This window comes from Siphateles boraxobius, unplaced genomic scaffold, assembly GCF_051911475.1.
Source record: "Siphateles boraxobius isolate OS27281-9 unplaced genomic scaffold, OSU_SipBor_1 25, whole genome shotgun sequence".
NCBI lineage: Eukaryota > Metazoa > Chordata > Actinopteri > Cypriniformes > Leuciscidae > Siphateles > Siphateles boraxobius.
In genome coordinates, this window is record NW_027508866.1 from 17,999,995 (window position 1) to 18,024,672 (window position 24,678).

At 41.4% G+C, this 24,678-nt stretch overlaps 1 protein-coding gene across 3 annotated transcripts in view; it reads right to left on the minus strand.

Annotated features, from left to right (window-relative positions):
- phf24 (PHD finger protein 24) overlaps positions 1-24,678 on the minus strand; it is a 55,169-nt gene that overhangs the window by 25,267 nt on the left and 5,224 nt on the right. For all 3 annotated transcript variants that reach the window (XR_013207117.1, XR_013207116.1, XM_077242970.1), the window contains exons 2-3: positions 7,498-7,925; positions 203-388 (exon numbers count right to left, since the gene is read on the minus strand). Coding sequence is in view for 1 of the 3 variants with exons in the window: in XM_077242970.1 (XP_077099085.1) it covers positions 203-388; positions 7,498-7,923 (612 nt within the window). In the remaining 2 variants the exon portion in view is untranslated. The remainder of the gene's footprint in view (positions 1-202; positions 389-7,497; positions 7,926-24,678) is intronic.

The following is a 24,678-nucleotide window of genomic DNA, read 5'->3' on the forward strand; positions in this document are numbered from 1 at the left end:
GACAGCCGCACAGATAATTATAGGCTGAATATGGCCACTAATCCCTGCAGAACAGGTCATTGTTACAGACTGAAAGACAAGTACTTTACAGTAATAGCTCTGAAACAACTTCAAACAGCCAGTGACGTGAAATGTGCTTTTAAATATGTTTGTATGTGACTTTGTGCATATGTATTCATGAGAGAGTGTTGAGAGAACTCACGCAGTAATAGCAGCTCCAGCCGGTGGTGGTGTGGGCTGTCTCTCTCATTTCCTGCAGAGCTTCAGCGCTCAGGTAGCCCATCTCCCGCAGACAGCCGTCATGGAAGACCCGCGTGCACGTCCCGCACGGGAACAGATCATCCGCCGTCCAAACCTCACACACCTCACACATCTCATCGTTGACGGGCTGATCGCAAAACAATGAGAGACAAGACAGATCAAATCATTCCTTACTTAGCAACGAGACTGTTATAGATCCACAGAGAAAAAGGCCCAAGAGCCCATTGAAAAATGCATAAATGCACAGGACAGGAAGTATAGTGACTCATTAAAAAGCGAACACTTCTATGATCAAACTTCTATACCTCCCTGCATTAGTTGCTTTCCATTAAAGGTCACCAAATATAGAAATAATCTTACTTGACATTCACTACTCATTTAAAGTCTCCTATGGTGCACTGGGCTACAGCATCTGAATCTGCATGTGGTTCGCTTTCATCTCATGATATGAGGACATCATGCTGGTTTGGTAAGTGCAGCACAAGATAACGTTTTACTGATCCCAGGAATTTCATTTATTTAAAGTGTTATGAATACTAAACTGTGAAATAGAATAGAATAGAATAGAATAGAATAGAATAGAATAGAATTATTTTGCTCTTTAAAATGGTTGACCTTTTTCTTTACTGCTTTAACTAGAAGTATTGGGGTACCGCGGTATTGAAACTTCAGCTTGCCCAAACCAGTGTTGTTATTGTAAACTAAAACTATTAAATAAAGCTTAAATAAAATAAATAATAAATATTGGTTGAAAAATGTAAAATTAAATAAGCTAAACTAAAAAAATTGAAATGGACTTGGCAATTAACTGAAAAAAATGGTTAAAGTTGAAGTTCTAAATTTACGAAAAGCAAAATCATAAATAACTATAAATTCAATCAAAGCTAAAAAAGAAATGTAAAAACAAATAAAGACAAAAGTAAAAAATCACAAAACATTAACTAAACATCAAAATCAAAAAATAACAGCTAATTGAAAATATGAATAAATACAATAATAGCGGCCAAGATGGCAGTTTAAGAACATAATGTTTAACATAGCAAAACAGCACTACTAAAAATGTTATTAGTAAAAGTTGTAAAAGCTTTGTTACTTTTAGTTACTTTCCAATAGGTATAATTCAAATTCCAATGTATTTATAAAGCACATAATAATACAACAATGCTGACCATAGTGGTGGACAAACAATGAAACATTAAAATATAACAAACACAAATAAATAAATAAAGAATATGCTAAATATCTACTCTCAGATTATCATATCTAAAGACTCTTAAAAGTCTTAAATACACCTAAAATATCTTCAAACAAAAAAATGATTCCCGTGACAACAGTTCCTCGACACTCATGTGATCAAAAGCTGACATGAAAAAATTAATTGTTTTTAAATGCCTTTTAAACTCACTAAGGCTTGATGATAATCTAATGTATTGTGGTAAATTGTTTCATAACCTTGGAGCGGCAGCTGCAAAGGCACCCTCCTCTTGTGTTCAGATTCGTCCTTGGAACAACTAAAAGATTCTGTGACTGAGATCGTAAAATTCTGGTCCTGAATCAGCTCCACAATATATGGAGGGGCTGTACCATGTAAAGATTTAAAAACAAATAATAAAATCTTAAAATTATCTTAATACGGATGTAATATGATCATATTTGCGAGTGCTTGTCAACAGTCTTGCGGACACATTTTTGACCATCTGTAATCTGTCCAAGATTTTAGTTTGAACACCATAATAGAGTGAGTTAAAAGAGTCTAATCTCGAGAAGATAAATGCATGAATAACCTTTTCCAGATCTTTCCGGGATAAAAAAAGGCTTAATCTTAATAATGAGTGTTTGACATTAAAGGTGGTCAATCACTGATGGAATCTACGTCTCATGAACTGCATCTTGCATCGTCTTATTTCATGCTGCTCGTCTTTGCTGTATAGTGTCGCCCATCTAGAGACAGATTGTGGAGACTGGACATTATTGACAACCTGTCACATTAATGCAACTCAGGGTCAGACATTTTAAAGCCTTGTGAACGTGTGGGGACAAAACATTTCAAGGACTTTTGATGCAGAAGCAAGTGTCTCTAGAGGAGTTTAGTTGGTTTGAGAGCAGTTTTTATGATGAGTCACTACCTGGTTACAGTACTACCACTAGATATGGAATTGGCGCTCTGCTAAAGGGGGGGGGGGGGGGGGATGTTAGGATGATTCTAAGGGCCCGCACACTTTTGGGGCCCCCAGATATTGATTTTATTAATGATATGGGTGCGGTAGGGGACCAAACTTCATATTATTTCATATGCCCAAAATTGCTAGCGGCGCTCCGAGTTGGTATGATGCAAATGTAAAATCAGAGCTAAATATTACACAGTGAAAAGAGACCTGGAAGGAGGGGAACTGAAGGAGGTGGAACTGATCTCTTGTTCATACCAAACCAAGCATTAAAATAGCACACTCAAAGTTAGCTTTTCTAGAACCACTCCAACAGAACCACGGCTAACTAATCGGCTTCAGTAATTAATTCCTTTGCTTATTAAATTGGAGCATTACACACTTTTTAAGTATATTGTGGCTCTAGGAAACCAGGAATCAAATTGTCAGACATTCCAGATGCAAAATTTACAGGTGCCTTCTTGTGTAGGCACCAGACACACTTGCACACTTGGCACAGATTGTAACATGTCTCAGAGGAGAGTGAGGATTGTGATATGAGCGCGGGGGAGAGGTGCTGTATTTAGAACCGGGGTGATCAGAAGAGCCAAAGGACGTCATCTTGGCAGTGTGCCTCTGAATCTGACTCCAGCTCTGCATCAAACTCTGAGCATCTGAATGGTGTTTAATACTGGAATGGTAGTGGACTCCATGAATGAGTCCACGATTATCATCATCGCCCTGGTTATTTATAGGCAGTGGTATTATTGTTAACTAAAACTAAAACTATTTAAAAACATGTTAATTGAAATAAAACTGAAATAAAATAATATATATTAGATGAAATATATTAGATGCTTATTAGATGAAAAGTTTTAACCAAATGAAAATTAGAAATGTAGCATTTCTACTGAAATAAGGCTACTTACTGAAATAAGTTTGAGTTAAATAACTAGCTAGAAATAAAAACTAAAACTAAAACTGAATTTAAAAAAAACTGAAGTAGTAAAAAAAAATTTAAATAACAAAAACGTATACAAATAACAAAAGCACATAAAAAAATACTAATAATTAAACCAAAAATTACAAAATTTATATATATATATGCTTGGTGTAGCTAACAATAAAATATCCCACATTAAAACAATCAGACTGGAAATATGACCACCTGATAAAAAAGAAAAATAACTGAATGAATAAATTCTTACAGTTTTTTGTAGATTATAGAGTTGAATAAATCAATTATTCAAAAATGGACTTGCAATGAGTGTCATGAAATGTTCAGAAATTCATACTCCAACCATCAAACTATTTAAATATAAACACACATAAGTGTTTGCTCTGTTCTTATAACAACCTAGCAATGCCATAGCAACCACCAATACACCCTAGCAACACCATAGCAACCATTCAGAACAACCACTCTGAAGTCCTTAAATGTCAGATAGCAACACTCCAGCAACCACTTGAGAACTCTTACTAAATGCCTAACAACACCCGAACAACCTCTCAGAACACCCTATCTATCTCCCAGAGCATCGGTTCCCAACAGGGGGCTCTCGGCCCAGAAGGGGGCCTCAGCGAGCTCTTTGGGGTGGTTGCGTCATATTTTGAAAAGTGTTGAACAGTGAGCATTAAAGCAGCACTCCGTAACTTTTTTTGTGTTCAAAATTTACAAAATTTATATAATGAGCGAATACATCATGAATCCATTTTCCAAACCGTGTTTTTGTCTTATCCTGAGTCACTATCTGGTACACCTATAATAACCGTTGGGACTATTTTACACTGGTTCGTGTCATACTGCTGTGGTGTAGCCCAGTGCCTGCCTGACTCGTCATAGACATAATGACGCAATCCTCACACTGATTGATAAAGCCTCACAAATAACATGCAAGTATTGAGGTCTCAGACACCAGTCATTTTGTAATAGTTGAATACTGATCATTTTTTTATTTCATTTTTAAATAGGGCCAATTATTAGGCTACTCCTGGCTCACATTTTTAAATTACAAACAGCCTACAGATGTTTTTGTTATAGTATTTTCAATATTATACGCTATTATTTGTGCATAAACATATCTGGTTATAGTAATAAACATACTGTTTGTTTATAAACAAAACATTTTGTCATCCTTGCTGCAAGCTTACAGGAGCGACAATTTCATTAAATGTGAACGGGGGCCCTAAAATATTTTCTTGGGAAAAAGGGGTCTCAGACAAAAAAAGGTTGGGAACCACTGTCCCAGAACACCCTAGCAATCACATAGTTAACCACTCTGAGGTCATTAGTGACCAGTTAGTGACACCCTTGCAACCAATTTAAAACTCTAAGCAACTGCCTAACATCCTCCTGCTTCTCAGATTTCTCTTCTGATAAAAAAGACCTGTGTAATCTCACAAGTATCACTGCAGAGATCTTAGCATTGTCTGAACTGTGCTCAGATTTGCCAAGATACCAATTCTGCAATCAAACATTAGAAATTTCATTATGGACTCAAACATGTCTCATCAAATTCTTCCAAATTCAAATAATCTGATGCAAAGTACTATCGTAGTAATGTACTATATGATAAAGAAATGTTCTTGTATGTGTCTATTTTTATTTATCCTAAGCCGATCTAGGATAAAGTTTATTCCCCTTTGCCGAAGTGAAAGCGAACTTTTTCCTTTATCACAATTATATTCACCAGCTGTTCTGTTTTTCTTTCATAGCAGTTCTGTCTATTTTATTATTCATTTTCCTGAACCAAATTTGAACATCAGCGAATGCATCTAGACATAACTCACAAAGACAAGCCCAATTGCATCTCATTCTGCCTGCTCTCATGTCTTTTATATCTGCTGAGAGAGAGACCGGAGGTAATCAAAAGCATTCTGTTGAGTGGAGTTGTGTGGAGTTGTGTGGAGTGGCTCTTCTCTGGCTCGCTGTGAGGCCTGGCCCCATTACCACAAGCTTCGGTGACCCCAATTAATTTCGGACTGATCTTAGACGTCACTGCAGCTCACACAGCCAGGTTTTTCCTGCATAGCCTTTACCCACTGCCCACGTACTGTCAACAAAAACTGGGCTGCCATTTAGGCTGAGCTGGGATCAGCTTACCTAACTCACAATCTTGACATTTTCTCACGTATATGTGTGTCACAGAGCAGGTTTCAGCTCCAAATTAAAGTACACCAACACCAATCCACTACTTTAGTTGAGTTATTCATTTTCATGCAGTTGTAGTTATGGCATTTTCATGGAGTAAATAGCCATGTATGTAGGTCAAGAGAGGTTGTACTTGAGGTGTGGATTTTTTTGAGGCATGGTGTTTACTACAGTCGACAAATAAAAAAATATATAAAAATATAAATAAAACATAAATATATAAATTTTCCACCAAATATGCAAAAAACTACACACCCCTTAAAGGAACAAGCCACCGTTTTTTGAAATAGGCGTTATTCACCGTCTCCCCTACATTTAGATAGGTGGGCAAACGCATTTTTGTCTCAGTGCGTGCATTGTCTTAGTCTGGCAGCGCCGCCGCTAGCTTAGCTTAGCATAGCATAATGAATGGAATCCTTTGTTGCCAGATAGCATGTCGTGAATAAAAGTGATGCAAAAAAAACAAAAACTAATTACTTCTTGAGGTCTATGCCAGGGTACTGGAGAGGAGAATACGGCCGATAGTGGAACCTCGGATTCAGGAGGAACAGTGCGGTTTTCGTCCGGGCCGTGCTTGGTTTTGTGCTCAGTGACCCATTTTTGTTATTGATTTTAATGTTTGTTTTTGGATCACTGTCCTGATGGAAGATCCAAACACGACCCATTATAAGATTTCTAGCAGAGGTTGTCAGGTTTTGATTTTTTATCTGTTGGTATTTGATCAAATCCATGATGCCATGTATCTGAACAAGATGTCCAGACCTCCAGCAGAAAATTAGGCCCACGGCATTAAGGATACACTAGAGTATTTCATTTTACACATGGGGTACTTTTTTATCTCTCTGTGCACCAAACCCATCTTAAGTGTTTTCTGCCAAAAAAGCTACATTTTTGTTTCATCTGACCATAGAACCCGTCCCGTTTGAAGTCCCAATAGTATCAGTTACTTTTTGGACGTTCTATGGACAGATGAAACCAAAAAGAGCTTTTTGGCAGAAAACACTTAAGATGGGTTTGGTGCACAGAGAGATAAAAAAAGTACCCCATGTGTAAAATCAAAATCAAAACAAAAATGGGTCACTGAGCACAAAACCAAGCATCTGCAATAGCCATCCCATTCCCCAGCCCTGAACCCTATAGAAAATGATTGGGCTGAACTGAAGAGAAGAAGTGCCAACATGGATCTGGGAATCTGAAGGATCTGGAGAGATTCTGTATGGAGGAATGGTCTGTGATCTCTTGTCAGGAGTTCCCCAAACTAATCTGGCATTATAGGAGAATACTCAGAGCTGTTATCTTGGAAAAAGGAGGCTGCAAAAAGTATTTAATAAAAGGGGGCGAATAATTGTTTCCAATGTGTTTTGGAGAAAAACATTTATTTCATAATGTGATTTTCACCCCACTTTCAATTCTTTTACTTCAATAAAAGGTTATATTTTTGCTTTTTTAAATTTTTTATAAAATATCAAAAGGATAAACAATGCAGATTTATTTTTTACAGCCATCTTTGATCATATTTACCAAAGGAGCAAATAATTCTGACCAGAATATATATATATATATAATTTATATGCACTATATATATATTTATATGCACTATATATATATTTATATGCACTATGTGTATATATATATATATATATATATATGTTAATTTCAACATTTCTTAATTCATTATTAAAAACAAAAGTTGCATCTGATAATATTATTTAATGGAGCTCACATGAACTAACAATGAACAGTTGTATTTTATTACCTAACATTAACAAAGATGAATAAATACTGTAACAAATGTATTGTTATAAGGATGTTTATATGTATTTAAACAAAAGATAAAAACTTTTACAGTAAACACACTTCTAATGACAGATAAAGAAAAAAATATTTTTGTTTAATTATTATATCATTATTTACAAATATGGATCCTTTCAGCCATTTTACCTGCTCGGTTTGCGCAAGTGAGACGTCTAGCGATTGGTCGTCATTGACCTCTCTCTTCGGCCGCACAAAGGTCGGAGGAGTGAGCTGATGTGCCTTCTTTAGATCCTCAGGCTCCACCCCCTTCCCATCACGAAGACGCCCCCAAGCCTCCTGATTGGCCCTATGTTCCTCTTTGGATGAAGCTGAGGCCTGCTGATTTGGTAATGCCCCTGGTTTACTGTCCTTTTCTTTCTGTTCAGTATGGTCTTTGTTAGCGTGGTGGGATCCTTCAGCAGATTCATCCCCGTTCTCCGCTATGACCTCTTCAGTCTGGGCCGCATCTGCTTGGGCCACCCGATCCTTCAGACCGTCTTTAAACGCTGACACCACCACACTGCACTTCTGCACCTTCTCGACCTGCTGCTTCCTGGACATCAGCACACCCATGGCTGCAATATAGTGACACAAAATTATTATAGCATATCAGGCCATGCAATCACCTATGCTGATCTTTTCAGCAGGGTAAGCTTCAAATCCTTCATTATATAAATGTAGTAAAGAGAGACAGTCCTCATGCTTGCTGCGTTAGTGTTAGCACCCTGTTGCATAACAAATATTATGGTTGAAAACAAGACAATGATCTGTCGACTTTGTCTCTAAGCCATTGCTGTGGCAATTTACGCCCACATGCTGGATCAAATAGATTTTGTGATCAACGGCGAATGTGTTGCAAACCACCTCGCTAGCGCTTTCCTCACACAGATCTCTCATATAATTGATCACTGGACAGATTTTCTTCGTATTGGCATGTTGCCATCACAGTTCATCATCTTCACTTATGGCAACCTGTAGCGATTGCAGTGTGAACAGGGAGCAAAACAAAAGCAGAGTTGTTCATTTGCAAGGTTTTCTGATTCAGAATCAGGAGCTGAGAAAGCCTTTAAATTACAATTTAAGTATAGTTATTCAGATCAGAATAATATTACAATGAATGCCTGAAGAATACAGAATATTAATTTGATTTTAAGCATGATTTAAATTTAATGATTTTTTTTATATGTATATATATATATATATATATATATATATATATATATATATATATATATATATATATATATATATATATATATAATAGCTATAATGGTAGAATTTTATTAGAATTTATTAGGAACCAACTATAAGAATGGTTCCCTTTCAATGGATCTCGAGCTGCGTCAAGAAGCGGTTGGAACGCCCCTGCGTGAATCCGTCGTAAAGCAAGTGTATAATCAGTCCAATGGAAAGACGAGACGTCATCGACCAGGAAACTATAAAGCACACCTGAAAACAGACCGCGCTAGCTTCTGTGCCTTCAGCAAGCGCTCTCTGTATACTGTCCCTGTCTATTTATTGTTGTCTTTTATTGCAAGCACAATATTTCACAGAAAGTTCTATATATAAATATATACAAGCAAGATTTCATTGTGTTGTTCCCTGCCCTCGTTTTATCACGGGTGGGGACACACATGATGAGCATGCCCAGTCAGTTCTTGAGAGAGCTGACTCTGAGCATTGCGAGAAGCTGTCCGTGAGGACTCTCTGCTCCCACTGGGCGTTCTTTGAGGAGGACGGTTCAGTGAGCGCTCCCCAGGGTGCAGGTCCCGCTGCTGCCGAGGCACAGCGGCGACGCACATCTTGGGGTTCGCAAATGGATCTGACAGCAGGGTTTGAGACAGGCCCAGCCCTATCTCAGCCTTCACCTGCCAGATGCAGTGCCTTATCTCTGGGAGAAGCACGTGCTGCAGTTTCTTCTCCCCAGGATGGAGCACCAATGCTGCGATTATCCAGTTCTGAGGAATTGGATGTCGTCAGCATTGATGCATGGAATTATGAGAGTTTGCCATCTCATACCCCTGTTGATGAGGAGCTTATGGAGGTTGTGACTCGCGCTGTTGCCAAATTAAATATTGATTGGCCCGCCGAGGAACAATATGAATATAAAAAGATTTTTACCATCTACTCCTCCTCATCGGGGTTTGCCGTTTTTCCCCGATCTCCACACTGAGGTGTCGAAATCGTGGAGTAAACCGGTTTAGTTTTGAGTTTTTAATCCTCAGACATCTAACTACAGCAATGTTATGGGTATTAAAGATTTTGGTTATATGACAATGCCTCGGGCTGAAGAGACGCTTGCGAGCTATTTCTCTCCCGAGTAAGCGTCATCATTAAAAGCCCCGGCGTTACCCACCAAGCCATTAAAAGCTACTTCAATGCTGATAGGTAAAGCATATTCGGAAGCAGGTCAGGCTGCGGCATGCTTGCATACTATGTCTATTTTGCAAGCATACCAGGCTGATCTGCTTAGGGACATGGATAATTGTGAGGTAGTCAGCGCTGACGCGATTCGAGAATTGCGCCGCGCAACAGTTTTGTCTCTCCGGACAAACCAAGGAGACGGCCAAATCAGTAGGCCGTTCTATGGCAGCCCTGGTGGCCACGGACGACACTTACGTTTGAATTCATCTGATATTAAAGATAGAGACAGATCTGTTCTTTCGGACTCTCCACTTTCGCCGTCTAGCCTATTCAGTGACGCTATAAACACTGTTGTCGATAGATTTCAGGAGTCGAAAAAGTAATCAGCGGCGTTCCAGAGGTTTCTTCCTCGCCGATCTAATGTCCCTGAGACTGTTGGGCAGGAGCAGTCTCGGCCATCTACAAGCTCCTCGCAGCACAGAGTGCAGCAAAAACAAAGCGTCGCAACTCGGGTTCCTCCACAATCGGGGGGCCTGGGTGGCGGTCTCAGTCGAAGCCTGTTAGAGGTAGACAAGATCTGAGGACTGTCATTATCTCTTAAAAGGCTTTGATGAAGAAGAAGTCCTGACGCCGAGGCTATCAGACTTCTGAGGGTGGTCCCTTCCGGGGAGAGACGGGTTCGAGAATCCGTGTCTCCTCGGCGCCCTCTGGGGGGTGACTCGCTGAGGAGGGTCGTAGCATTGCCAGTTCGATTGTTCCCTGTCGGTTTGCCGTTTCAGGGCACCAAGGTGCCTGCGCATCTCAACGTTCCTCCGAGGAGGGTCGTAGAACAGTCAGTTCAGTTGTTCCCTGCCGGTTTGCCGCTTCAGGGCACCGAAGTGACTGTTCGACCAAATCCAGAGGCCAGTCTCGAGAGACTGGTTCCTTTAGTAGAATTTCTGGCAGCGTGGAAACTACTGTCAAATATATCTCATTGGGTCCTGCATACAATAGAAAAGTGTTACAGAATTCAGTTCGGTTCTCGTCCGCCCAGATTTCTAGCGTTCCTCCCCATTGTGGTAGACCCCGAGCAGGCTCTGGTTATGGAGCAAGAAGTACAGACTCTTCTGCAAAAGGGGGCTATAGAAAGGGTTCCTCCTCCCAGCAGGGGGTCAGGGTTTTACAGCCGTTACTTCATTGTTCCAAAAAAGGGTGGGGGAATAGGACGCATTATTATGCATCCTATTCTAGATCTGCGCCAACTAAACCGCAGGGTTCAGAAACTCAAGTTCAAAATGCTTACACTTAAACAGATCGTGTCAAAGTTTCAGCCCGAGGACTGGTTTGTCATGATAGACTTGAAAGACGCTTATTTCCATGTATCCATCCATCCACATCACATGAAGTTCCTGAGGTTTGCTTTCGGGGGCGAACCAATATCGGGTAATTCCGTTCGGCCTAGGTTTATCACCCCGCACGTTTATCACCCTGCATCTTGTCAACACGTAACGCTATCGACGGATGCTTCCCTCACAGGTTGGGGGCGATCATGAGTGGTCGCCCTGCGAAAAGTTTATGGCAGGACCATCTACTTTCTTTGGGCACATAAATCGGCTAGAAATAATAGCGGTTGTTCAAGTTCTCAAGCACTTCCTGTCAGACCTGAAAGGTCACCATGTGCTTGTCCGCAAGGACAACACATTGGTGGTCTCTTATATCAACCATCAGGGGGGTCTGAGGTCCCGTTACCTTTGCAAACTGGCTCATCAGATCCTCCTATAAGCCCAGGGAAAATTACTGTCTCTCAGGGTTTCTATTCCGGGGCATCTAAACCAGGCTGAGGCCCGGGGAATGGAGACTTCACCCCAAGGTAGTGAAGCTCCTCTGGGAGAATTTCCGTCAAGCTAAAGTCGACTTTTTTGCATCGTCAGATACAACGCACTGTCCTATGTGGTTCTCTCACACGCACCCACCTCCTCAGGGGTTGGATGTGATGGTTTGGGTGTGGCTGAGGCTACACCTGTATGCTTTTCTACCTCCATGTTCTGGAGAGGGTTCACCGGGAAGGGGCCCGTCTGTTATTAGTAGCCCCGTACTGGCCGGCCCGAGTTTGGTTCTCGGACCTGGTGTCCCTTCTGGACGGCTCTCCGATGAAGATTCTGATCAGGAGGAACCTACTGTCCCAAGCAGGGGGCACTATTTGTCACCCTTGCCTGGAATTGTGGAAACTGTGGGCTTGGTCCCTGAGGGGGCCCAGCTCATAGAATCTGGTCTCTCGACCGAGGTTGTGGAGACCATACTCCAATCTAGAACTCCTTCCACGAGAAGACTTTATGCACTGACATGGAACTGTTCTCTACCTGGTGTTTAGAACGCCAACTGAATCCTGTTAACTGCCCTGTTGGTACAGTACTTGATTATTTGCAAGAGCGTTTCTCTGCTGGATTATCTCCTTTCCCCTTGATACGTGCATCATTAGGAAGAGATCCTCTCATTATTTGTTCCCTTTCAAGGGAACTCGAGCTGCGTTGAGACGCGGTGGGAACGCTCTGCGTGATTGCGTTGTGAAGCACGTGTATAATCAGTCGACTGGAAGAGCGGGACGTCATAGGTGGGTGAGGTCATGGACCAGGAAGCTATAAAGCACATCTGAAAATAGACCGCGACAGCTTCTGTGCCTTCAGCAAGCGATCTGTGTATTCTGTCCTTGTCATATTTATTGTTGTCTGTCATCTTGCAACATATATATATATTATGGCAAAAGAGAGCAAGCAGCTTTGTGTTGTTCCCTGCCCACGTTATATCACGGGTGGGGACACACACATCAGCTTTTTGTTACTATTTGGGAGTGGAGCATGCCACAGTCAGTTCTCGAGTGGGCTGACTGTGAGCATTGCGAGAAGCTGTCTGTGAGGACGCTCCGCTCCCGCCGGGCGTTCTTCGAGGAGGACGGTTCGGTTCGCACTCCCCGCGCGGATCCCGCGGTTGCCGAGGCACGGCGGTGACTCGCATTTCGGGAAGGATCTGACTGTGGGGGTTGGGACGGGCTCCGCCCTATCTCAGCTTTCACCTGTCAGATCCAGTACCGGCGATTTGTCACCGGTATAGATATATATATATACGTTTTTCTGATTTAAAAATAAAGAAAAATAAGATAAAAGTATGTCTGTTCTTCTGGACGCTCCGTTTTCAAAAAACTAAGAAATAAACCATTCAGCGGCGTTCCAGAGGTTTCTTCCTCACCAATCTAATGTTCCTGAGACTGCTGGGCGGAGCAGTCTCGGTCTACTAAGCTCCTCGCAGCATAGAGTGCAATACGAGCATCGCCATTTGGGCTCCTCCACAATCAAGGGGGACTTGGGTGGCGGTAGCAGTCTAGCCAGTTAGAGATATGCAAGATCTGAGGACTAATTTATCTCTAAAAAAGCTTGGACAAATAGGAAGCCCTGACGCCGAGGCTATCAGGCTTCTAAAGGGTGGTCCCCTCCGGGTTAGGGATGGTTTTGAGAAATCGTTTCTCCTCTGCGCCCTCTGGGGTGCGACTCTCTGCGGAGGGTCGCAGCGCTGCCAGTTCGGTTGTTCTCTGCCGGTTCGCCGTTCAGGGAACCGAGGTGTCAACGTCCCCATACGATCCTCCGAGGTGGGTCGTAGGAACTAAGTTATTTAGAGGTAGGCAAGATCTGAGGACTGTCGTCATCTCTAATAAAGCTTAGACAGGAAGTCCTGTCGTAAAAACGAGGCTATCAGGCTTCTGAGGGCTCCTCCGGGGCAGGGACGGTTTTGAGAAATCATTTCTCCTCGGCACCCTCTGGGGTGCGACTCTCTGAGGAGGGTCGCAGCGCATCCAGTTAGGTTGTTACCTGTCGGTTCGCCGTTCAGGGCACCGAGGTGTCAGCGTCCCCATTCGATCCTCCGAGGAGGGTTGTAGAACGGTCAGTTCGGTTGTTCCCTGCCGGTTCGCCGCTTCAGGGCACCGTAGTGACTGTTCAACCAAATCCAGAGGCAGGTCTTGAGAGACTGGTTCCCCTATTAGAATTTCTGGCAGCGTGGAAACTACTGCCACATATTTCTCGGTGGGTCCTGTACACTATAGAAAAGGTTGCGTCCTACTCTAGACCTGCGTCATTTAAACAGCAGGTTTCAGAATCTTAAGTTCAAAGTATGCTTACGCTAAATATGATTGTGTCACAGACTCAGTCCGAGGACTGGTTTGTCACAAAAGACTTAAAGGACGCTTACTTATCTATCCATCCTCATCACAGGAGATTCCTGAGGTTTGCTTTCAGGGGCGAAGCATACCAGTATCGGGTTCTTCCTTTCGGCCTAGATTATCACCCCGCACCTTTTACAATATGCGTGGATGCAGCTCTGGCTCCTCTGAGATTCCAGGGCATTCGCGTATTAAATTATATCGACGATTGGTTGATTTTAGCTCAGTCCGAGCTTTTGGCAGTTCAACATCGAGATGTCGTTCTGTCCCACATAAGGGGGTTGGGGTTGCGGCTCAACACCAAAAAGAGTGTACTCCTCCCAGCTCAGAGGACCACTTTTCTAGGTGTATTATTGGATTTGACAACAATGCAAGCATGTCTGTCTCCTGCACGTATTTCTGCGATTCTCACAGCCGTAAAGAATGTAAAACTAGGTCAGTCACTCACTGCAAAACAGTCTCTGAGACTGTTGAGGCTCATGGTAGTTGCGTCCAACGTAGTTACTTTTGGCCTTCTGTACATGAGACCCCTGCAGTGGTGGCTCGGGACCAAGGGGTTTTCTCCGAGGGGAAAACCGTTTTCGCATGATCAAGGTCATGCGGCTATGCATTAGTGCCTCGGTCATGTGGAAGAAACCTTGGTTCCTCGCCCAGGGCCCAGTGCTGGGGGCTTCTTGTCGACGTGTCACGCTATCGACGGATGCTTCCCTCACAGGATGGGGGGCGGTCATGAGTGGCCGCTCGGTGAAAGGTCTTTGGTTGGGGCTCATGGCAGTTGCGTCCAACGTAGTTACTTTTGGTCTTCTGTACATGAGACCCCTGCTGTGGTGGCTCAGGACCAAGGGGTTTTCTCCAAGGGGAAATCCGTTTTCGCATGATCAAGGTCATGCGGCTATGCCTTCGTGCCTCGGTCATGTGGAAGAACCTTGGTTCCTCGCCCAGGGCCAGTGTTGGGGGCTTCTTGTCGACGCATAATGCTATCGACGGATGCTTCCCTCACAAGTCGGGGGCAATCATGAGTGGTTGCTCGGCGAAGGGTCCGGACAACACACTGATGGTCTCGTATATCAGAGCAGATATCCCGTTGGGGCAGGGGCTGTGGCCCGGGGAATGGAGACTTGGCTGCCTCTAGGCTTTAATTTCGGGTGTTCCCCTTCAGGACATTTGTAATGCGGCAGGCTGGTCCTCACCACATACATTGTCAGATTTTATGACTTACACCTCTCCACTCCTGGGGCTAGGTTGCTTGTTTCTTAGTGTGCGCAAGGACTTCACACAGAACGGGTATTTGTCTTTATGGCGTAGTGGGTATGGGGTTCCCACCGCGTCTCAACGCAGCTCGAGTTCCCTTGAAAGGGAACGTCTCAGGTCACGTATGTAACCCTGGTTCCCTGAGAGGGAACGAGACGCTGCGTTTTCCTGCCATACTTCCTGCATGCCCTGATCGACTTGCTTCAGGCTTTTTCAGAAGCTGTCGCGGTCTGTTTTCAGGTGTGCTTTATAGCTTCCTGGTCTATGACGTCACCCGCCTATGACGTCTCGCTCTTCCATTGGACTGATTAAACACGTGCTTCACGACACAATCACACAGAGCGTTCCCACCGCGTCTCAACGCAGCGTCTCGTCCTCTCTCAGGGAACCAGGGTTACATACGTAACCTGGGACGTTTTCTTCGTGGCACACTGATGCTGAGGCCTATACTGCGCACTAGAGCACCAGCTTGGGATTTGGCCATTGTACTGGAAGGCCTGTCTTTGGCTCCCTTCGAGCCCATTAAAGAGGTTTCAGAAAAGTTCCTTACTCTAAAAACTTTATTTCTCATTGCTATTTCCTCTATCAAGGGAATTGGTGATTTGCAAGCCTTGTCAGTTCATCCATCGTGCCTAGAATGTGCAACTTGTATGGTGAAAGCTTTTCTCCATCCTAGGCTGGGCTATATTCCTAAGATCCCTACTAATGTTACGGGCCCAATTGTACTGCAGGCCTTTTGTCCTCCACCTTTTAATACACCAGATCAGGAAAAATTTTATCTGCTGTGCCCTGTTCTGGCTTTAAATGCTTACGCACACAGAGCTGCCCTTTGTAGAAAATCGGATAAACTATTTGTCTGTTTCGGGTCACCTAGAAAAAGGTTACCCTGCATCTAAGCAGTGGATGAGCAAGTGGATAGTCGAGGCAATCTCACTTGCTTATGAAGCGGCTGGTCAGCCTTCATCTTTGGTTGTCCGGATCCATTCTACCAGGAGTATGGCTGCCTCAAAGTCTTTATTATCGGGGGTTTCCCTCCATGACATCTGTGATGTGGCAGGCTGGTACTCACCGCATACTTTCGTTAGATTTTATGACTTGGATCTAGGCTCCACTCCAGGGTCTAGGGTGCTTGCTTCTTAGTGTGCGCATTGACTTCACACAGAACATGCATTTGTTAGTATGGTGTCGTTGGTATGGTGTTCCCACCGCGTCTCGACGCAGCTCTAGTTCGCTTGGAAGGGCACATCTCAGGTTACGTATGTAACCCTGGTTCCCTGAAGAGGAAACAGGATGCTGCGTCGCCCTGCCATACTCCCTATATGCATGTGATCGATTTGCTTCGGCTTTTTACAGAAGCTAGCGCTATCTTTTTTCAGGTGTGCTTTATAGTTTCCTGGTCGAAGACGTCATCCGCCGATGATGTCTCGTCTTTCCATTGGACTGATTATACACGTGCTTCACGACGCAATCACGCAGGGGCGTTCCCACCGTGTCTCGACGCAGCATCTCATTCCCTCTTTTGAGTAGGGAATGGAGACGTTACGTCGGGACGAAGAATGGGGTTTTACTTAGAAAGCCTAACAACTTAGAGTATTACAAAACGAGCCAATGGCAAAGAAATGCCATGGGTGTGCTGAATTTGCATAGATTAACTCCGCCCTACCTCGTGGGTATATAAGGAAGTATGCTGGCAACATGCAGATATGTTTTCCTGCTGAGGATCCGAGACTGAACTCAGACGTTTCCCAGCGGTACAGCGGAAGTGGTAGGGAGACGTAACGTCTCCGTTCCCTACTCAGGGAACGAGGGTTACATACGTAACCAAGACGTTCTCTTTCGTAGTCACTACAAGTTACATCGTGACGACGAATGGGGTCCCAGTCTAATCACGCCCCCTTGGCTGTCTTCCAGTGACCTGCGTAAGTCTGAGCTCCCTGTCGTGAGACTAGCATGGACGAAGGACTCCTACTTCACAAAGGAATACCAAGGTGCACTTGGAAGCATATCTCAGTGGAAATATGCAAACAATGCCCGCCCAAAGGGAGGACTTACAGAATACACATATGACCCGCGTGCATATGAGAACACTGGGGGTATCCAACCCGCAGGGTGGAATCTTTCAACCCCAGGGGGGTCAAGGTAGCTTGCCAAGGGAAAGACACATGCTCAGAAAGGCTTACAGTGGAAATACACACGTGGGGGGTCGCCCAAGGGGGGAACCATGCACATGGAGGCACCTAGCCAACACGAAAGCTGCGCAGGCATAGACTCTGGCATTGACGTCAACAGCGCTGAAGGAACTCAGGGCTTCTCTGGGAAACTCACCTGAGGAAAATATCGAACGTATCCAGTCCGAGGAGTGGAATGGCGAGCAAGCGATGACACCGAGCGGGTCCTATGACCGGCCACTGGGGGCGAGTACATGAGAGGACAATGGCTCCACTCTGTGATTGTAGAATCTCACGAATGTGTGGGTGTTGCCCAGCCTGCAGCTCTGCAGATGTCTGTTTAGCGAGGCGCCATGCGCTAGAACCCAAGAGGGGACTACACTCCAGATGGAGTAACGAATAAGACGGATAAGCCGCGTCCTGTCAGAGGCCAGGACCAGCGATCCACACACTGCCATCCGGGCTCTGTGGGGGCCAGAGATGGGAAAGTCAGTTCTGTCTTTAACAACATTAGGTTGCCACTGGCCGGCCGGCCAGCAGCGGAAGAACTAAAGATTCTCCCTCGGTCCTCCACTGAGTTAAGGAGTGGTCCTGCTACCACCTCCTCGACAGAACTGAAGCACATCTCTGAGCTGTCCGCATCAGGAGTACCACATTACCTGGCATTTAGCGGGCTGCGGGGCTGGAGCAGACTGGGGCGCCTTGCTGTGACCACCTCCACGGTGCGGCCCGGGTGAAGGCTGCTGCTGGGGCTGAGCGGGAGGGGTGGGAGTCGCAGGGGGACACCCTCGGCGGCGAACAGACTGAGGCAACTGTGCCGTCGGCTGGGTGGATGCAGCAGCTGGCTGCCGGGGCAGTATGTATTTTATGGCCTCAGTGTATTCATGGGTTCGGCCGAGAACGGTTGGGTGAAGATGAAAGCCGAAAAGGCCAGCCTGGGATATGGTTCGTTTTGTAATACTCGAAGTTGATAGGCTTTCTAAGCGAAACCCCATTCGTCGTCACAACGTAATTCGTAGTGACTACGAAAGAGAACCAGGGTTACATACATAACCTGAGACGTTTTTAAAAATAAATGAAAAATAATTTTAAAAAATGATTTGTTATAAAGAACGTATGGCCTATAATAGAACAGATTACATGATTAGATTATCTATATATATATATATATATATATATATAATTATTATCTATATATATATACACATTGAATATAATAATTATAATATATAAATACAATTTATTATTAACTGTCAAAAAATAAGTCACTTATAGCTCACCAAGGCTGCATGTTTTTGAGAAAAATTACAGGACACATTGTAATATTGTGAGATATTATTACAATTTAAAAAAAACTGTTTTCTATTTCAATATATTTTAAAATGTAATTTGTTCCTGTGATCAAAGCTGAATTTTCAGCATCATTACTCTAGTCTTTAGTGTCACATGATCCTTCAGAAATCATTCTAATATGATGATTTGCTGCTCAAGAAACATTTATCATTATTATCAATGTTGAAAAAAAACAGATGTGCTGCTTAATATTTTTTAGTAAATCGTGATACTTTTTATTAGAATTCTTTCATGAATAGAAAGTTCAAAAGAACCGCATTTGTTTGAAATAGATTTTTTTTTTTTTTTTTGCATACAATGTAAAAGTCTTTTTTACTGACTCAATCAAATTCAACTTCCTGTGTCTATTTCAACTCAAATTCACACTCTCAATTCACAAGGGAGCCAAAACTTGTGTTTTCCTTTTGTCCATTCCATCCTTGTGTAGGGCAGATTGAGCTGATTTAGCTTGTCCGAAGCAGACATCACATAATCTTGAATGCTAGTTCCATCTATTCAGCCTTTAATCAGGGTAATGGTCTGAAACTGCTTCAGTTGGATTTCTCTCGCCTTCTAAATGCAAAGCACAGCATGCTTCTGAATTTCAATAGATATTTCCTTCTGTCATTTATTCTTAAGTATCAACCCAAGCATTGACACATCGCGTTCTTCTCTCTGAATACCCACCTGAAAAAGCCACACTGTAATATCACTGTTGTCCCTAGGCACCGTTCCGAGAATGAACTTTAATTATGAGTGAAATCAAGGAGACGTTCCTGAGCCTCATCTCGTCGAAGGCTTGGGAGTGACAGAGAGTTTTTTCCAGTAATTACCCATGGCTATATGATGTATTTTACCCTTTTAAATCTCAGTTCTTGTACTCCGGCTGATAGATGCCACATCAGCTGGCTGAGGGAGATGGGGTTTAATATTTTGTCACTGAATTAATTTATGTGTATCTTTTAGGCACAGTTTCAAATCTGCCAACAAGCAGCATATATTACTGTCTAAGAATAACATTATTTTTCTCTTAAGTCAATAAAAAATTGCAATCTGTCTACCCATGTTGAGGAAGCTACTTTAAAACTGTATCTTATCAAACAAACAATTATTTTTCAGTGGGAAAATTACAGTAAGGAAACCTGTCAGAAAACAATCAAGATTCCTAATTAGGGTGACAGAATTAAGCTGTATTTAAACATATTTATTTACATGAAAAACCACCAATAAAACAAACAGTCATTTTGTTGGAATTTAACTTATTCAAAAAAAACATTTGTAGAATTGATGATTAAATATCTTGATGAATAAATATTTTGTACACTGAATCAGTTTGTATTATATACACATTTATGTATATATTTGTTTGTTTGTTTAGTAATGTTTGTTAAATGATTTATTTGGAACTGGTTCATTTAAATAAATCGTCTAAACTAGCCGAGTGAGACTAGAATCAGACTTTTCACAAAACTTCATATGTTGGCGTTTTAAGTCTGTGCATTCAAATAATGTTACCTAAATAGCAATGTTTTATGTTACAAAAGTGTTACAATGTTACAAAAAATAGTGAAGGACAAGTTGTCTTATTATAGTGAAGCTTAGGTGCATGCATCTGAAATTGTATACGTTCCTTTTCAGAACCTCATTGTATAAGCCTGGGAAAGTCAATGCAACAAAATGTTGTTTCCCGGCAGAGCTGCACAGCCTGACGGGCAGATATTGCATAGAAGCCAGGCAATCAGTTCATGGAACTGCTGATTTCAGCGGCCAATATGCATCGCACAGTGCATGAATGATCTGAGGCTAGACTTACTCTATGACTGTAGTGACAGATGAAAAGTCCTCAGAGATAGGAGGCAGAGGTCACTGCTGGCCACCTCTAGGAGAATAAAAGATGAGAATCTCTCGGGCTACAGAGCCTCTGTAATAACGTCTGAGTCAATCCCTTTGTGAAACCCTTATGAAAATGACTTCAGGCAAGAAATCACTGCATTCGAACTCTTAGCACAGATTATAACATGTTCATTTCAGTGACGACTGGTGCTTTCAGATGCAGGGGAAGCAATTACTGCTGAAATTACTGAAGGGAGATAATTGACCAGACTCAGAACAGGATTTTTACAATATTTACAAATGGCAATTTAAACTTTCTTTCTTCTTTTTTTTTTTTTGTCTTTTTCATTTCTTATATATTTTTTGTCCATAAATTATTTTAAAATGGATTTTACATGTTTTTATTTTTCTCTCTCTATTTATAAATCTAATGTAAAGAACTTTAATTTAGCATTGTCAATTAAAAGTGCTAGTAAAAGAAATTATCATGAGCATACACGTATGTCACACTCAACAGACAAGAAATCTAAATAAAGCTATACCAAGCTAATATACCTTTTTAATAGAATCAAAATAATGCTAATATACCTCTTTAATATATTACTGGTATTATTATGCACGTTTCATAAGTGCATGATATTTAAAAGAAAAAAAAATGTCTCAAGAATCTTCAGAAATTTGCTCCACATTTCAGACATCTTTCCTTTTTGGAAAGATCCAATTCCCAATGGATAAAATTAAGTCTGACCCTACATTTTAACTAATTAAATATACCACTTCACTCAAAATCAGATTATAGAAATTAAATGGTTTAAATGGGCAGTAAATGTTTGTTCTGTTTTGGGTTACTTTTCACTGTTTCCTGTTCTGGTTTGCCAGTATTCATTGTTCACTTTGCTTATTAGTTTCCATGGTTGTTAATTAGTTTCACGCACCTGTTTCTGTTCAGCTGATTATCTCAGTATTGCTTCTTGCATTAACATTGCATGTTTGGTCGGTGGTTATCATTCCTGTTCCTGTATTCTCCCGAGTCTCAGTTTATTAAAGAATATATATTGAACTCCCCATCATCTTGTTTACTGACCAGCATATTGCGATAAACAATCAGATTCTTTAATCTCTGCCAGGATTTTGCTTCTGGAAACGGAAAGGAAAAGACACTATTTGTATTCTGAGCCACACTTATGAAAGATTTGCTAATGTTCCATTTTGTGGTGAGTTCACACCAGAGCTGTAACCACTTATTCAGGAATGAGGAGGATGTAATTTAATAATTAGAGAATCAGTTATTTAATATATATATATATATATATATATATATATAGATTGTTTGAACTTTCATTTGAATATGGAGGTTTTTCCCTTCAATGTCTATGGTGATTGATACCAGAGAAAGTGCTTTTTCTGTAACAGATGGACTTCCATATGTGATCGGCAAATGGATTGTATTAAATAGACCTAAATGTTGCCCAATATCCAATACTAAAGATTTTAAATGTGTCTGCTGAATAATAAGATGTTTTACTAATAATAAATGATGCAATACTATAGCTGATGCAGGTCAAATATTTAAAAAAAACACTTTATGGTTTAAAATAATACATTATTAAGCTTTTATATACAGAATCAGGTAGTATGGAACACATCAATGAATACATTGAATAAATGATTCTTTTATAAAATCCCTGCTCAAGCAAAAACAATGTTCATTGACCTGAAATCCATACACAAGACAGAATATTTTTGTTGCTAAACTTCAGGGGGAAATAATTGTGGACCCTGAGAATGTTTAGATTTGGAGATGCGGCTTTGCGCTAAAGGACTTGTACCAAGTCAGCACTCTCACAGAAATAGAGAGCAATAACTTTCCTATAAACTTGAAGGCAGCTGTCTCACCAACACAGCTGAACTAAAAGGCCAGCTAGACTTCCCTGAAAAATGTAGATGACTCTACTGAAAAAGAAATGAAGTTGGTGGCGGCAGGGAGACATGAATGAAAATTCATAAAGGCATATGTACACGGCTCTGCTAAATCTGTCTCTCTTTACATACCATTTGACACAGATTGCAGTTCACATTATGGTCCTGACCTTAATCTGTGATTTGTGACACTTCAGGACTGACTTAATTGGTTGAGTATTTATATATATTACAGTTTTTATCAATCACTTTGGCACAATTCTCGAATGAGATTTTTTCCCTCAAAACAATAAGTTCAGATCTCTGAACAGTTTCCTGTTCACATCAGATTTTTAATTTCTTGTTGATTTTAACAAATTGCATGTTGTGCAAAAGAGTAAGTAAATACAATTGTCTAAATTGTCATAAAAAATGCTGGAAGGAGTCGATAGTTGTGGCTTCTTGGATCCCAATTCATCAGTCACTGACGATTAACGTAGAATGTGACTGACTGATAAGGAACGTCTAGGTTACTAATTTTCCCACTAAATGTTTGCCTAACTGTACAAAAATGTTGAACCAACATTTGTATACAGTATAAGTTAACAAATATGTCCATGCTAGAAAAACATTTTGACCAGTGTGGCTGACACGATGACAAAAACACTTTTTTTTATTTTAGTGGCACTGGCCAATTTACTGATACAGTACTTGGGGTTTTGAAGCATGCATTAAATGTTTTGGCAGAACTACTACATTTTTCAGACATGCAATAGAGTTCTGATGTTCCAGCAAACAGTTGTGACAATTGAGCTTAGAGTTTAGAGAATGACTGACTGCAAAATAATATGCCAAAGTGATTGAGAAAAACTATATACAAATTTTAAAAAGAGTATAGTGTTTTTTAATATATATATTTACAGACAGACTGACATATAGACGGATAGACAGACAGAGGCAGATAGATAGATAGATAGATAGATAGATAGATAGATAGATAGATAGATAGATAGATAGATAGATAGATAGATAGATAGATAGATAGATAGATAGATAGTAGGGGTGGAACGGTACACAGAAGTCACGGTTCGGTTCATACCTCGGTTCAGACATCACGGTTCTGTACGATTTCGGTACAATGGAGTGAAAACCAAAACAAAAATGCAGAAGGCATTTTTATAAATGTCTTAAGCCTTGTATTTTTTAAATAAGTTTTATTAATAAAGGCATAGAACCAGTTTATTTGTAGTGCACTGACAATAGTTTTATATAATTTAATTAGTTTATTAATTAAATTAATAAAAAGACAAAGACCTTGCGATATGTTTGGTATTTTTGAATGAATTTAAAATTAATTTGCCATATTTCAGATCAATATATTTGTTTATCTTAATTTTAATTAACCCTAACTGTATTCTCATCTGAATTATAAATAATTGATTTCCGTATAAAATAATACTAGGCTACCATTAAAAACCACATTTGATTTTCTTTTTTTAATCAATGTAGAATGTGTAATTTAAAAGTAAAACTGTGTGTGTGTGTTTGTGTGTGTGTGTGTGTATGTGTGTATGTGTGTGTGTGTGTTTGTGTGTGTGTATGTGTGTGTGTGTGTGTGTGTGTGTGTGTGTGTGTGTGTGTGTGTGTGTGTGTGTGTGTGTGTGTGTGAGTGCGTGCGATTTTGGTTGGGTGACAGTTGTAGGTTACAGTTTGAGAGAGTGTGACAAAAGCACAATGTTGTGTTTTATTGCGAGTGTACACAAATATATGTAAACACTTTGCAGTTTGAATTATATGTTTACGGAGTATGTTTTTGTTTCCACTGTTCGATCGCGCCCCCACCCCTCTCTCTCTCTCTCTCTCTCTCTCTCTCTCTCTCTCACACACACACCCACACACACACACACGCACACACACACAGTTCGATTATTCAGCATTGCAATATTGACATCGCAGTCTGTTCATTATGCTGCGTTCAGACCAAACGCGAATTGAGCGAATTTTATCGCTATTTAGAGTTTTATTTATTTTTATACCGTGTATTCTAAGTGTAAATTCGTGCACCGAACCGTGACGCCCGTACCGATTTGGTTCAATACGAATACATGTACCGTTCCACCCCTAAATACACGTTTTTAAAGCCTTTTTTCATCCTTTATAACCGTTAAAGTGACACATATGGTCCAGTTTCCATGCTTCTTTAGGATCATGTGCTGCATGTGCATACTCAATTTTGTGAAGTTCTACGTAAATCAGGCAGGAAGAGGACCAATTTCAGCCATTTAATGGCAT